Below are 16,886 nucleotides of genomic sequence, written 5' to 3'. Positions count from 1 at the left end.
CAAATTAGCCGCATGGTTTGCACACAGTGCAATGGATAATGCAGCTCGACCTGTCATACAAAAATGCAAGTACTATTCAGAGGCGTTATACAGTTGTATTAAAAATAACCATTGATGTTTCTTTAAAGCATATATACATGGTCAAGAGTTTATTCTGGCTAATGGTTTACATACAGCTTGTAGGCTTCAGTCACAGCCTTCTTTGGCAAATCGGTTGCATTTTGAACTTGAAAGATACAGACTACAAACATGCAGATCTAGTATAAGAACAGTCAGTGAAACGACAAGATTTATACATCCACTTATACATTAGCAACAATATTCACCTAGAATCGCATTACTTCTCACGGTTACAGTCTCCCTCTGTACTGCGATCTATAGCTTATGGAAAGGAACAGCTTATCTTAACACAATCTCATAATATTGACAGTGCACAAGAGATGCAGACTACACCTATTCTGTTAAGTTCACCATTGTGTATGGCAGTATCCTCTGCTGTAGTTATTTAAGCAAGCAGGCTGGATAGGGATAGGAGGTATCGAGAAGTACAGCTACAGAAAGAGAGAGATGTGCCTAGAGCTTCCTAACTAATACGTCATAAACCAGGGGTGTCAAACTCGCGGCATGTGGGCTGGATGTGGCCCGCCAGAGAGGTCCAATATGGCCCGCTGTTTGAGGGAAACAAACTCGAGATACTTAAAAGGGACAAGTAAACACAAACTGGGTGGAAATCATGATGGACCTGAACCTAATATATTTTGTGGACTGTCTAGTTTGTTAATAACCTCTGAAATAAAATCTAGACAGGGAGAATACAAATTAAAGGGATAGTGGACTATTTTAAAAAATAAATGCTGATTGAAAGATATTTTTAGTGTTGTCCTACTGGAACCAAGTTAAGGCTGAATGAGTTTGACGCCCCTGACATAGAACATCATTGCGGTTCACATCCCATCTCTCTGTTGGAATCAACTTCCACCCAAATAGCAGCTAAAAACGGTTCCTGTTTTGCCTGAAAATACAATGAGGAAATGATTTAAGAACATGTAATATTAATAACAGTTTGCCCAGCCTTCACATGAATAATATCTTCCAATATTCTTCGCAGACAGTGACACGGCGAAGTGCTCCCTCATACCTAGGGTGGCTGCACCACCGAGCCATCCACTCACACAGTTAGCACTTCAGTGTCTGAGGAGATGGAGATAACGTAACAGTCGATCAGTGCGATGCGCTAACATGGTGGTGTCGCCTGTGGTCTACATTGGATGTGACCAAGGAGGCCTGTGAGAACCACGCTATCAGAGCTACACTATTTCAGTAGTTCCTGAGTTAAATCATGGAAATGTCAACGGTCAAAGCAAAGCTGGCCTTCTGCCTTAAGTAGGAAGTGCGGTTCCATTGATAACGTTGCGTCTTTTCAGGTTTGCCAGGAGGCAAGGGATCCTGACATATTGGCTTGGCTTCTATTCCGACAGGCCATCTTAGCTTTGCGGTACTACAATATGCCTCAGAGAATCTTCCTCTACAGTGTACTAGGAACAAGGCTCTCAGAATCATCCTGACTAAATATGCCCCTCGTGTTCTGAATATTCAAACGATAACATACAATGCTCCACGCGTACAACTGGAGAAGTCTACCTACAATACAGTACACAGCTCTTGGCGGCAATGGTGAGTATTCGTAATTGGTTACATGCCTAGGTCGTGACATCTATTGCCATGGTCACACAGCAATCACAGCCTCATGCAAATACTATATGACGTCATTCACGTTGCAGTAAAACACCCAGTACCCTTTTTCTGGATGTCCAGACCTGGATCTCCTGAAATTTTTAACAGTGCTACGTCGAGGTAAATATGGCTTCCGGCTCCGCCCACGAGTCTCTCAGAGCCCTCCCACTGGCCGTTTTCACTTCCTGGCTGTCTCTCATTCGTCCGCCTCGTGTCCAGTGGCTGGTCCTATCAAGTGCAGCATAGTATTAGCGGAGCTTCTTCAGTCCAGTGTTGAGTTTTATTTAAGACAGAGTGTAATCGCCCTGTGTGTTTCCTGCGACTGGGGGAGGGGCTAGTCTCCGCCCCTCCCCCCACCTCCTCGGGAGCTAAAATGCGTCTTAGCAGCAATACAACGGAGTTAGTGTGTGTTTTAGGTTTAGTCCTTTTGTCATGGATTGGTATGACACCACTTCCTTCAGAGTATTTTTTTGTGTTCGTTTTTACTTTTTTTTTTTTGCATCACCAACATCCTGTTTAGCGCAAAGCAAACAAGACATGAAGAATCCCACCGACGTGTCCCGGTTCCTCCTCATGTGAAATATTTGCAGTTTGTAGAGTCGATGACACAGTACGGTGAGCATCTGAGATGACCATAAGACCTGGGAATTAAGACAAAGAACCCTCTGAAAACGAATTAAGCCACTGACAGAATGGGTTAATGCTTTGCAGGAAACACACACACACACACATTTACTATGACATTCGCTTTTTCTGCATCAGGATGCAGACGGCAGACAGGAAAAGGACATCTCTACTCAAAAGACAGGACTAACCCTGGGAGATATGAGTTGCAGGTCTGAAAGCCAAAATCCTTTCCATCACATTCCTCTGCCCTGTCATAACGATAGCCATCTCCGCAGTAAGCATGTTTGCACTCTGTCACGAGGAATAGAAGAAGGACGAGAGAGGGAGAGAGAGAGAGAGAGAGATCAAAAGCCATCCAACCCAGAGCTGACAGTGAAGTTGTCATTGACTGCAACCCACAATGCCACATAAGGAGACATTGGCAGAACCTAACTACAGGTCCGGTTCACAGTTCACTCTGATCACATGACTCACTGATGCATCCATCAGTGACAATCCTGTTTCCGTCATCACATTCCTCGCCGTTGGGAATCTGGACAATCCCGTCGCCACAGTAACCTTCCTGTTCCGGGGCGTTCTCCGTAGACTGGAAGGGGGTCAGCTGGAAGAGAACAGAAACTGAAAAGATAAGTCCACTTCAATGTAAAAGGCAACCTTCACCAGGCTATAATGTACAGTAAGAGCTTGGGCTAATGTACTGCACGGCTGAGTTACCAGAATTGGCAGCCATCCATTGACGTCTTTAAAGTAAAGCCTCCTCTGATCTTTCCGGAAGGCGAGGGCATTGTCCGTGTGAAGACGATCCAGCTCTTCTCCACTGTTCACCACAAATATCTGGGAGACACAATCAATCCCAGTTTGTTGCATTCTCAATCTGGCTTTTTATTCCACCAGCTTAATGTGTCTGGTAAACCACCCTTTTACATTTGAACATCGCAGGAATTATACTGCGCCTACAGGGTCTGAATGACATAGCGAAGGCAAATCCGTGCCAACGTCCATCTTTTTTATCCACCATGATTCACATACAGTATGTTGATTCCATAACGTTCACAGGGACGTTGACCGTATAGGAAATTATTCCCGATGAAACATGCTCTGCGCTCACCGCTGGTACTTTGGCGTAGTTGTTCCTAGAGTTATGCTCGTCAACAGAGGACGTTTTGGGGAAGGAACAGCTGCACCTCCCTGGGGGACCTGGGAGCCCCCTTTCCCCTTTAGATCCAACCAAGTAGAGTCCTTAAACAAGCCAGAGAAACAAACAGTTAATTCATCAAAGCTGTTGTCAGAAAGAAAATTCACCAAAGTTGGTACAATAATAAGAAACATTTATAATTTGTTTTTTAAAATCACAATATAATATACAGTATTTATAATCTGATACAAGGTTTGATTTGACACCAACTTGTGGTGCCTCCGGGTGCCTACAGAAACAATGTCAAAGGAGACTTGGCTGTGCCTACACAGGCCTTCGTTAAGCTATAAAAACGATGCCTGGTTAAACCTCAACAATACACCACGTCAGGTAATGTCAGCCCCTGACGTTTTCTCCGAGTGACATATTCAAAGAGGAAGGTAACGAACGCAGCCACCGATACAGAGGTGCATTAATACCGCTTCACCTCTTAAAATCCTGCCGTGTCTTTCCTGGCCTTCTCACCTTATCGTCAGGATGGTAAAGCCATCAACGCAATTTGCAACATGAACCCGCACAAGACACTGGCTTTCACAATTTAATTACTCTGTGACATAATGTTTGGAAATCTGTAAGGAGCTCCCTGGCCCAGTATGAATCAGTTTTAAGGACATGATGTCATGGCTTCAGAACACCCCCCCCCCCCAACCACCCACCCACCCGCCCCAACCCCGTCTGTTTCACCTCGGGGGGGGGGTGGTGGGGGGGGGGGAGATAAAGGTCAGGTTCCCCTGAAGTTAAATAAGATCTCTAGTGTTACTGGCTGCTTGCTGCTGTGTCTCCATGTCGGCCCGGTCCTGCTGACACTGACACGAGGGGTGCTTCACACCCACACACCCACACACCCACACACCCACACACCCACACACCCACACACCCACACACCCATCCCTTCCCTGAAGCCCCTCACACTGACAGGGCACAGGGCCATAACTCAAGTCTGTTCCTGGGAGAAAAAAAGCTTTCAAGGAGATTCTCCTCTCTGAGGGATGTTTCACAGAGATCAGCGAGGCTGTCCTGTGGTACACAAACTGGTTGAAGTACTGGAAATCCAGTCTAATAAAGCGGACGGGTGATTATGACATTATATCATTCATGAACTTTGGATGGCATCCATAATGCAGTAATGAAAAGATCTACTATGTGTATCATTGCTTGAGTTCAGGCATCATACCATTTTCTTTCTGCAAATTTTGTGACATCCAGTCTGAGATTAAGACTGTGCTTTTTTGCAGCAACTCCCAGCGGACCTGGGAGTCAGTGTTGAGATACAAAGTACATTCAATAGATTCCGGTTTACACTTAAGGAACACATTCTCAGGCCTTCTACCTTGATTGAGCTCATACTGTAGAAACCCAAGCCAACAGAAGGAGTTGTAGAGCATGACATGGCACAGAAAACACTCAATATCTAAGCTCCTAAATGGTGCTGACCAACTCCACCCTCAGTGGGAACTCTGGGCTAATCCGTGAACAGGATTTGAACCCGGGTTTCGCAACTTCCTTGCCAATATTAAAACGTAACTTTGCTGTGCAGCATGCTTTTTAGTGCAGGACTTAATAATCAGGGTCCAAACAATATTCAGAGCTAATAGCTACATATCGGTAAGTTCTTTCCAAAATGTAATTCCTCTAATCAAGATTTTGTCAAGTTTGCCAAGATTTTCAAAATCGTTCATAAAATTCAGAGGTTTCTGAGGTTTTTCTGAATCCCAAGGAAACCACTAATCAGGAATTCTGGAAAATCTGTGAATTCTGAGGAAATTATCAGAACTTTGCACGTGTAGGCAACGAATAACAAGGTCTTACCTGAGGATGGCTGACCTGGTGGACCAGGGTGGCCGGGGGGCCCCTGAGGTCCTGCCGGACCCAGAGGACCAACAACACCGGGATCACCTTTCCCTCCCTGGAGAAGAAGCAAACGGCTTAATTGCCTAGTAAGTTGTACAAAGAGCCCAAAGTAAATGTGATTTATCCCAACCCCTTCAAATGAGACCCTTACAGAGGTTTGAAGCAGGAAGAATAACCAATAACACGTATTCATCCCATAACGTCAACAAACATATAGTGATTTGATAAAGGATGTTGGAGAGTACACCCCTCACATTTTGTGAATTTTTGAGTATATCTTTTCATGTGACAACACTGAAGAAATGACACTTTGCTACAATGTAAAGTAGTGAGAGTGTTATTTTCACTTAGGGGTGTACTCACCTTTGTTGCCAGCGGTTTAGACATTAATGGCTGTGTGTTGTGTTATTTTGAGGGGACAACAAATCTACACTTATGCAAGCTGTACACTCATTACTTTATATTGTAGCAAAGCGTCATTTCTTCAGTGAACAGATATACTCAAACATTTACAAAAAGCTGAGGGGTGTACTCACTTTTGTGAGACACTGTAGCTTGTTATGAACAGAAAGTATAATACAATGCTTGAATAAAACATAATTCAGATGTGTCCCTCACCTGTTTACCTCTTTTCCCTGGTCTGCCCGTCGGTCCTCTGTTCCCTGAGGTTCCAGGTTCCCCCTTTGGACCCATTTCTCCCTGAGAACACAACCAACCAGGGCCATTGGTGAACATGCACACACTAGACCCTTCACTTGTCACTAGAATCCGTGCACTATATTTAGCACGGTATTATTCAATCTCGGAGTAATTATCGCAGAGGGCACGTTGATTCTGGTTCCATCCTGTTTTTCAACCAAACCACCTCCGCTGATTGCGTCTTCCTATCCATGTCTCCGCCCCAGCCCCTGATTGATCAGATAACGTCTGGATGGAGAGTTGATTACGAGATGCACGACTCACTTTCTGTCCAAGCATTCCAGGGAAACCCATTGTGCCCTTGTCTCCTTTAATCCCCGCCTCGCCACGATCGCCACGCGAACCCTGACAAGACACAGACAAACGAGCTGTACAGTGCAACTTAAACAAGCACACGGGACATACAAAGAGCCCTCAACTCAAAGCACTATAAGCTGTCTCACTCATTGATGTAAATCCCAGTCATGACCCACCTTTTCACCTTTGTATCCAGGCAAACCCTACAGAGGAAGAGAATCAGCGTCAACCATCAGAACTATTACTTGTGTGTTACAGTCCAGATACTAATAGAGTGTCTCCACGTCTCCGTCACCAAAATAACGTAATCATTCTGAAAAGCATGCTGGAGAGTTCCAGGGCTGTTCAACAGTGTGCTACACAAACAGCGGTTGATGAGCCCCTGAGCTGCTTCACAGACCTTAGGTCCAAGTGGTCCTCTTGCACCTGGTAATCCCATCAATCCAGCATCTCCCTTCTCCCCCTGCCACACACACAAACACACACACACACACATTACTTATTCCTCCATCCATATCATTTCACAGGCATGACCATACAGCATTGTAGATTATGCATTGCACTGATTGCATCTTTACCTGTCATACTGGATCATATGATGCAACACTACTGATACACAGGCACCAGGAAATAAGACTTACTCACTTTGGGCCCATTTGGTCCTGGCCACCCAGCTGTTCCCTTTAACCCTGGGAGACCAGGAGGCCCCGCCCGACCCTAATGGGACAGGTCATGAAGTTACACATCAGAATAGTAACATGTTCATTTAGCAGGATTTCTACAGTTAAGGCACATTGCTCATTATAGTATATCATCCAGGAATCAAACCCACAACTGGCATTTCCAGGACCTTGCTTCAGCTAGACCCATTTGAAACCATTAAATAAATCAGGGCAGATCTTCTGAACTGTATTCCACAGATTAAACAAATCCACAACACACAGGCGGTCATGACATTCATAACGACCCATCAGTACAAATGATTCTCCACCCAGACACCAGATTAGATCAAACCACCTGACTGAATAAACAGCCACCCAAATGATTCTCCACCCAGACACCAGATTAGATCAAACCACCTGACTGAATAAACAGCCACCCAAATGATTCTCCACCCAGACACCAGATTAGATCAAACCACCTGACTGAATAAACAGCCACCCAAATGATTCTCCACCCAGACACCAGATTAGATCAAACCACCTGACTGAATAAACAGCCACCCAAATGATTCTCCACCCAGACACCAGATTAGATCAAACCACCTGACTGAATAAACAGCCACCCAAATGATTCTCCACCCAGACACCAGATTAGATCAAACCACCTGCCTGAATAAACAGCTATCCAAATGATTCTCCACCCAGACACCAGATTAGATCAAACCACCTGCCTGAATAAACAGCTATCCAAATGATTCTCCACCCAGACACCAGATTAGATCAAACCAACACTCATCTGACTGAATAAACAGCCATCCAAATGATCTGAGTGGTCTGGGATGCTTAATTATAACAATAACAAGTTTGTCAGCCCATCCACTTTGTTGAAAAGTTAAGAGAATGCATAGCAACACTGCTCAGTCTAACCCGATCATGTGCGATATCTTAAACATCGAAGGAAAAGAGACAAACACAATTGTGCTAAATAAACAGAGAGAATGGATGGGGATGTCGACCTGTCAAACCCATGTGCACTTTGTCCAGCAGTCCACCATGTGGAGGGAGAGGGGGACTTTAACGAGGCCTGTCACTCTGCTCTCTTTAATTAAATGACAGGCCTCATATAGAACAGGACGGGCCCCGCTGTTTGTGGTGAATAAAATGATCCATGGTCTGGCTCAAGCACTAAGCTAAATTGCATTGCAATGCTGCTACTGATATAACAGTGCGGCCTCCCAGCGCTGGCCCTGACTGGGCCTTAACTCTCTCTGCCTAGTGCCCCACCTCCAGACAAAAAGGTTTCCCCGATTGGGACTATTCTACTACATAACCGCAACCCACTAATCGCTGGACAGCTCACTTCTGTCCCGATGGGTCTCATCAAACATGCTCTACAGGCCCGCCTCCAAATAACAGCTGCAGAGGCTCCAGCGCCAATAAATATTCAGTTAAATGCACTTTTACATTGAATAAAACAGATGCAAGTACAATTCAACCAGACCGTCTTTTCTGTATGAGCATTCGGCTGCATACCGTTGTCCTCAGCCGGTAATAGATCAGGAGCTGACCGGGTGAACATGAGATGGAGACATGCATGGACAGGGCCCAGAATGTTTTTCACTCCTTTTATTAAAAAAACAATTTCACCAGGTAAGTACGGCTAAGAACACATTGTTATTTTCAGTAACAACATGGATTTAACAGCCCGCAGTGTTCACCACACGTTCTTTAGTATGGGAACCTTGTCTTTCCTGTCCTGTGGCCCTTGACCACTAGGAACCCTCTTTCGTCTCCTCTACGGTCCAGCAGAATGGTCTGCGTCCGTCTTCTCTCTTAGCATGTGCCCTGGCTGTGCTTTATGTCAAGGTTGTACGGCTTGTCGGGCTTCAAATGTTATAATGCCTGTGACAAGGCTGTGGATGGGTGGATGGGTGGGTTGGTGGGCAGATGAGCGGGCAGTGGGGATTTGAGTTACAACCCACTAAACAAGATGAGGCGGGACCGCATTTCATCTTCGAGCAAATCCACTTAGCAGAGCTAATTCAATGATTAAAGGAGACTCTCACCTTTTGTCCAGGTCGCCCCAGTTCTCCCTGGAAACAGAATGGGTGGATGGATTGAAGACAGAGGCATAAGTTATGACTTGTGGGTTTTTAAAAGAAGGGATTTTTCTTTTCAAACATTGGCACGTTTTTTGTCACTAAATATCACCCCTGAAAGCAGCATTCATGGATCACATGCTCACCTTTTCCCCTTGCGCTCCCTTCATCCCTGGTAAACCAGGTGGACCCTGCAGAAAATGAATGACACCTGGTAAATACAGGAACAAATGGGTCTTGTTGTGACATGTTGTCACAGACATTGGCATTTTTATTTACAATTCCAATACAGAATATCAGTTCCCTTCAGCTGATTCCAAAATATCTTGCAATTTGAATGAGCAGGTTCGATGTTGACACTAAATGTGCTTGTTGACGTCAGGTGGTATGGGCCAGGTGGTGAAATGTCCCTGGCTCATAAATACTAATACTGAAAAACAAACTGAATCCCCTGCCAACCATGCTCTCATTGACAGGGCGCCATCTTGGCAAAAGGCCACGTATAGGAACCAGTGGATCTCTATAGGGTCGGCAGCACTACAACACCCAACCGCACCAGTGTCCATACAACACCACCCCCGGCGCGCACACACACACACACACACACACACAGCGAGGGAAACAAAAGGCACACAGCCTGCACACGCTGTTACGTGCATTAGTGCTATACAGGAATTTACAATAAGGCTTTCCAGGCAGACCAGGCTGCCGGGCCTGTTTCTAAGAATGGTGCGTGAAGGGACTGCGCCTGTGGAAAAAGTCTATTTGCGTCGTGGCTAAATGCGGAGCGTTAATGGGCGGCTGTGTAGCAGGGCTCTGTGTGATCCCATCCCCGGGACCATCCCCGGGACCAGCCCCAGCTCCACTGTCAGCACAGGAAGGAGGGATCAACCGTGTCTCACATGGTATCGAGCTGCTATGTGCCCACTGTAGAGCAGGAGTGGGCAAACTAAAGCCCGCGGGCCAATTCAAACCGGCCTGCGCTAGATCAAAGGTACGTAGGAATTGTAATGGATCTATAAATGTTTTAATAGCTGCCCTATTCTGGTCCGCAAATCGATGTTGACAAAACTTCATTAATAAAATATGCTGCTATAATATCCGCTGTTGTCTTTGTCCTGACAAACCTAGAGAATCAGATAGAGCTACCCGTAGCAGGAACCACCTGTAGCAGATTTAGCAGTTGATGCCTTCTAGACAAGGTTGTCTCCAACCTCCCTATTCAGTAACTCCCTATTCAGTACACTTCTCATCATCCAAAATGATAATTAACCTCTGTAGAAAACAAAATAAAATGGTGAAAACCAGGAAATGCATTGTGTGTTAATGACCCACTGTAAACACAGTACCAGTCAAAGTTTTGGACAGACTCACTTGAACGGGAAAGTGTGTCTATACTTTTGACTGGTACTGTAACTAACATGAGAACAGAGTGGATTCTATTAGCTTTAATATTGTTTGTCGAATTGCAGTGTGGGAGCTGACACAAAATTAACACGTTTGCTCCTTTCATGCCTGCTGTATTATGTGAAGAATGAGGTCTGATTTGATGGGACATATATGATGACAGAGGTGATACCTAAGACAGACAGGAAAGGGGAAGTGAACCCACCTGAGGGCCTGGGGGTCCATTGGAGCCAGGGGGGCCTGGGACACATCTGGGGACATCCAGATCTGTCTCCATCTCTGTCCAGTGCTCTGTGTCTGTATCGCCTCCATTACTGTGCTCTTCATTCTAAACCAATTCAGATTTTTTTTTAAACGACACTCCAGTCTTTCAATCTTTTCAGGCCAAACATGTAAGTAGGCCGTTTTACACCATATTTACATTAAATTCATACAATCATCTGGCAAATTAAATGCACTGGGAGGAAAACTGGATGAATCACTGTGGATCACGGATCTATTGGCCAATCAAAATGACAATCAACTGGTGGTCACATCAGCCTGACTCTTTGAAATTCAGCATTTGAGTTTCAGTTGACCATTAACATCAGCTATCGCTCCTCTTGAGTTTACACTGGAGAAAACTACCTACAGCAGGCTGTGCTGGTATCTCCAAGAGATACCAGCACAGCCTGTGATGTTGCTCCCCTAATCAACCCTGATCAGCAGTTGGAACATAGTGTTTATATTGTGAGACCAGTTCATAGCATGTGACCAGTTCATAGCGTGTGGCCAGTTCATAGTGTGAGACCAGGTCACAGTGAGAGACCAGGTCATAGTGAGAGACCAGGTCATAGTGAGAGACCAGGTCATAGTGAGAGACCAGGTCATAGTGTGAGACCAGGTCACAGTGAGAGACCAGGTCATAGTGAGAGACCAGGTCATAGTGAGAGACCAGGTCATAGTGTGAGACCAGTTCAGCTATCGCTTCCAGCACATAATTCTATCATCAGAAATCCCTACTGCTTTTAGTTGGGAAGGAGGAAGGCAGGAGTGAGTGGGGTTAGCTTGGATAGAACCCAAGGACAAATCAACACTCAGACACTTCACAAGGCAAAGTCACATGACCGTGGACTCACATGACTACGTCGCCACAGCGAGGGGGGTGGAGGGATCATGGGGGGTGGGGGCGGACCCAGTAAACAACATTTCCTCTGCTTGTCCGGGGAAGATTGCTGTTGGAGGGCTGGGGAAAGCAGTGGACAGAATAGTCAGTCAGTCACATGAAAACAAAAACATACCCACCCCAAAGAAGTTGACTCTAAATTGATGTTCTTGTTCGTCATGTTGAGATCAGTAGGAAATTAACTGAACAGTCAGGGTCAAAAATGTGTGAAGACCCTTATAGAGAATCCAGTGTTGGTTGATTTCAAACCGATTACTTCAGTATGTCACAACCAGAATTGCTTGTATTCGCATTTTGAATGCCCAGAACTGTACTTCTGCAACGGTGCTGCAGGTGATAGGTCACATAAAGACACCTAACACAACATATCATACTCAACATCTAATAGACAACATATCATACACAACATTGAATACACAACATCTAATATGCAACATATCATACTCAACATCTAATAGACAACATTTAATACACAACATCTATTGCACAACATCTAATACACGACATCAAACAACATCCAATAAACAACATCCAATAAACAACATCCAATAAACAACATCCAATACACAACATCCAATACACAACATCCAATAAACAACATCCAATACACAACATTTAACAATCAACATTCAATACGCAACATTGAACAACATCCAGTACATAACATCTAATAACCAACATCCAATACACAGCATCCAATACAAAAAATCCAATGCATGTCTAAGAAACAATGTCTACCATGCATGGTTCCTTGTATATGTGGTAACTGTTGTGTAGTGATTTATATGTTTGTTAAGATTAGAATAGTTTTTTTGCTCTCTGGGTTATTGCAACACATCTCTAAGAAGACATGAAGGAAAAGCTTTGTAGATGCATGCAGGCATTGTAGATTGGGAGCAGGTGAGTTGCAGCTGACCACTGCACTAACAAGCATATTGTCCTTTTTACAGGAAATATCAGCTGAACTTAAATCTAAATGATGCTGTAATATGCAAATCCTTATTGATAGGTCATTAAAAGCCCAGAAACATATAGCTCCATAGCGACACAGACATGCATACACATCTCCATAAGGGCAATTTCGCACATTTAAAAATGAAATAAATAACTACATTGCATTAACAACAGTAACCGCAGACTATTCAGCTCGGGATGACCACAAGACCGTAACAAAGGTTAAGTGTATTCACCACATGACATCCACACTGAAGTGGCTACCGGCTCTGGCTGAATACAGGTCTGAAGCAGTACCATATGCCTGCCTTCATGTCAGCAACTGTAGACAGACGCTATTTATAGAGACATTTCCATTCAGACAGAATTTCATATTTAACAAAAGACAGTGAAATGATACACTGCAACAGACACTTCAAAGTGCAGGCAGCACAAATCATGTCAGTACATGGCATCATTTAGATTTTCCAGAGTCGGACTGCAGCTTGTCAAAAACCACGCGTTGCATTTTTTGCATGCACACACACGGACACAGAAAGACGTACATATACGCATGATTGTGCGCGTACGAGCACACACACAAACACACACAAACACGCGCACACTAAATCATAGACTCAACACGCACAGTTCTTACCTGCTGGGAATGAAAAAATATTGTCCAGGAAGGAGGACTGAGACAGGACATAACAAAACAATAATGGAAGATACAGCCCAAACGTGATAAGACTCATGCTGCTGTAAATACAGCACCCTCTCTCTCTAACTCGGGTTTACAGAGGAGGCACAGCAAAAGGACTCCACACTCACTCTCTCTGACTCTCGCTTGCCTACTGGCTTCTCCTTCAACACCCCTCACTCTCTCCCCCCCTCACTCTCTCCACTCGCTCTCCCACTTCCCGTGCGCCAAGGAGGGGTGCCTGCCAACCAATGCCCATTAAATCTATCACTCATTCCCCTGCATCAGGGTGCGCTAAAATTACAGTAGTCAGCCTGTCAGCTGCCCTTTGTGCCAATATTAGAATTACTACTGCAAGGGGTGCTTTGTTTGCCCTCTCCTCTCATAGACTAAATACATGTCTGAAATTATATTGAAAAGACCATGTAGGCTACTTCACATAACTATATTATGATCTAACTTTGAATATATGTTGATCATGTCACATATATAGCAAATACATAAACAACTAGTTCAAAGGTTGACAAGGCGATGAAAAATACGCTTATTTTCGTTAACGCACAGAAATACTCACGCGCACGCCGGGACCTGTGGCAAGGATGTAACGGTAACAATTGCAACACGTGATCATACGTGGTTTATCAGGAAAGACGTTTACGCAACTAAAGCACATCCCACCCACACGCAGTAAGATCATCTGTTATTCACTCAGCCAGACTATTCATGAGCCCCGCAGTGAGCACGTATTGTTTTGACCACCCCCACCGTCTTTGCCGCATAATTTCTTTTAATGCATTTACAAAGAGGCTTAAGCATTGGTGGACTGGGGGTGTGGGGGGTGGATGGGGGGGGGGGGGGGGGGGGGGGCAATCGCCACAGAAGTGCCATGTGGGAGCCCTTCTAGTGGAGAAAACATGATCCAGTGCATTAATGGGTGCCCCTATGTGTGAGGAAATGTTGTAAAGTGTCCTCCAAGGTGCTCTTATGTGCCAAAAAAACATGATGAGGTGCTCTCTGGGAGCCCTTCCAGTGGAGAAAATGTGATACAGTGCACTAATGGGAGCCCTTCCAGTGGAGAAAATGTGATACAGTGCACTAATGGGAGCCCTTCCAGTGGAGAAAATGTGATACAGTGCACTAATGGGAGCCCTTCCAGTGGAAACACTGTGATGCAGTGTCCTCATGGGTGCCTCTATGTGTGAGGAAATGTGATTAAGTGTCCAAGTGGGCGCCCTTCCAGTGGAGATCATGTGATGCAGTGCCATGTAGGCTGCCCTATATGCTAGAAAATGTGATGGTCTCTACGTGCTCCTACATGCAAGACAATATGCCCTCATGGGATGCCTCTATGGTGGAAAATGCCCTCCTAGTGCCCGCTGAAAAACAGTTCAGGGGCAGCATGATTGTACCTCAGTTTCATTTCTGTTTGGAGCCAATAAACTCATCCAGACAGTTTTTAGAATCGTCAGCATGTAAGAACTTAAAAAGTTAGCATGGATAATTTAAACGTATCTTCAGAAAGAAGAAAACAAGTAAAATCTATCTGGATGAGTTTTGGGTCCCAGAAGACAGTCAAAATGAGGTAGAATCCTCTCTTGGGTGGAGTACCCCTTTATTTTTTACAACCCTCACACACTCACTCAGCCACACCCCCTTTAGATTAATCAGGTGTCAGTGTTAGCGCAGTCTGAGCTGTAACCTTCATATCACACCACAGTGTGTGAGGTTGGTTACACAGCAGTGTGTGTTTCATTTAAACCAACGGAAAGACTGCAGTGTGTGTGTGTGTTACAAACCCTGTGGCTCTAGCAGTCTAGGGTGGATGGTAGAGACCCGTAACAAAACTCATGCAAAGTGGTGTAGGGTACATGAACAGTGAGAACAAACAACACAGACAACCAAAGCTACTGTCAAAGATAAAACGTTTATTATAAACACACGGTAAAGGGGTTAGGGAAGAAGGGCTGAGCTGGACCCAAGAAATGAAATAATATTGTCCAAACACCCCTAAACTGAACTTGCCTGCCTCAAAAACCGCTTAGCTGACTACTAACCAATACAAAAATACAGTGGGTGGTCCACTCAGTTCTAACTAGTGTTTTTAGACAAAGTTTTCCTACGGGTTGTGTATGCCCAAGGGCGACTTGCTAAAAAAAAGGGACAAACAGAACACACAGGTTGAATAAGGACTAAACAGCAAACAATTGACTAGACAACACCAAAATGACACACCACAGCAATTCATACACGAAACAGGACAAAGTGAGACGTATGTGCTAAACTAAGGGATGTATGAATGTGTCTGTCTATCAAAAAGGGTGTGTATCTCAAGAGTGTCTATGTCCATGTGGGGTAACGCAAAAGAGTCTCTCTGGGAGAACCAACCGACTGGGTTTTTAAACCAGGGATGTGTGATGTGATTGGGCAATGGAAAAAGGAACAGGTGGTGCAATTAGGAGGGGTGTCCACTGATTGGTCCACCTCAGCAGTCAGGTGATGCACTCACGTCTGCCATGTGGGAAACACCAACGATCACAATCAGGAACATAAAGGACACCCAGGGAAAGGCAGGAGGGGAAAAACACAAACGCACATACAGGGTACCTGCATGCGTAACACTCCCACCCTTAAAAGAGCAAACCTACTATGGTTTGCCACACGAGACATAAAAAGTACACAGAACACTATTCAACGTGCGAAGGCATCCACACAGGATAGAAAAGAAATGGTACCAACGCGAGACAACGCATCTGCCAGAACATCATCCGAACCCTTCTTGTGGCGGACCTCCAAATTATGATTTTGCACCGGCGTTTTTAAGCTGTATACCATGTTATACAATATGCTATAGCAGTGGCTCCCAACCTTTTTCAGTTACTGTAGCCCCAAAAAGAATTTGCACTGCTTGGAGTACCCCTGAAGTACCCCCTCATGTTCATTTCACTAGTAAGTCTATGGTGTCATGAGTGTTTTCAAGTACCCCCTGTGGAAAGGCCAAGTACCCCCAGGGGTCCTAGTACCCCTGGTTGGGAACCACTGTGCTATAGGATGCCTTGCTAGGTAGCTTACTTAACAATTTCTATGCTAACTGGTGGACTTGAAAGTGTAGTAATATCTTTAACTTTAATCTACACTGATTCAACCCCCCCCCCTCCCTACCCTGACTATGCTCCTCATTATACTGTACAGTTGAAGTCGGTTGTTTACTGTATATATACCTTGGCCAAATACATTTAAACTCAGCTGTTCACAATTCCTGACATTGAATCCTAGTAAAAATTCTGTGTCAGTTAGGATCACCACTTTATTTTTAAGGATGTGAAACGTCAGAATAATAGTAGAGAGAATGATTTATTTCAGCTTCATTTCAGCTCAATTAGTATTTGGTAGCAGTGCCTTTAATTTGTTTAACTTGGGTCACAACATTTCAGGTAGTCCTCTACAAGCTTCCCACAATACATTGGGTGATTAGTGGCCTGTTCCTCCTGACAGAACTGGTGTAACCGAGTCAGGTGTG

General features: G+C 44.7%; 1 protein-coding gene across 2 annotated transcripts; it reads right to left on the bottom strand.

The window, feature by feature from the left end:
- Positions 1 to 137: 137 nt before the first annotated feature.
- colq (collagen-like tail subunit (single strand of homotrimer) of asymmetric acetylcholinesterase) lies at positions 138 to 14,065 on the bottom strand. 2 transcript variants are annotated; one of them, XM_020040732.3, is made up of 17 exons: positions 13,944 to 14,065; positions 13,328 to 13,364; positions 11,690 to 11,796; positions 10,777 to 10,899; positions 9,311 to 9,355; positions 9,132 to 9,158; positions 7,049 to 7,120; positions 6,804 to 6,866; positions 6,580 to 6,606; positions 6,371 to 6,451; positions 6,026 to 6,106; positions 5,366 to 5,462; positions 3,470 to 3,600; positions 3,076 to 3,195; positions 2,836 to 2,962; positions 2,550 to 2,652; positions 138 to 2,375 (listed from the first exon to the last, which is right to left on the bottom strand). In XM_020040732.3, exons 1-17 carry the CDS (start codon positions 14,040 to 14,042, stop codon positions 2,306 to 2,308), a joined length of 1,410 nt encoding a protein of 469 aa, XP_019896291.2. In that variant the 5' UTR covers positions 14,043 to 14,065; the 3' UTR covers positions 138 to 2,305. The 2 variants fall into 2 exon arrangements, with proteins under 2 accessions (XP_019896291.2, XP_034144527.1); XM_034288636.1 differs by lacking the exon at positions 13,944 to 14,065 and having other exon boundaries at positions 13,328 to 13,912.
- Between the last annotated feature and the right edge of the window lie 2,821 nt (positions 14,066 to 16,886).

Source organism: Esox lucius, chromosome 20, assembly GCF_011004845.1.
Source record: "Esox lucius isolate fEsoLuc1 chromosome 20, fEsoLuc1.pri, whole genome shotgun sequence".
In the NCBI taxonomy this organism is placed as follows: Eukaryota; Metazoa; Chordata; class Actinopteri; order Esociformes; family Esocidae; genus Esox; species Esox lucius.
Note: the sequence above shows the minus strand (reverse complement) of the source record. Positions and strands in the feature narration are given on the sequence as shown.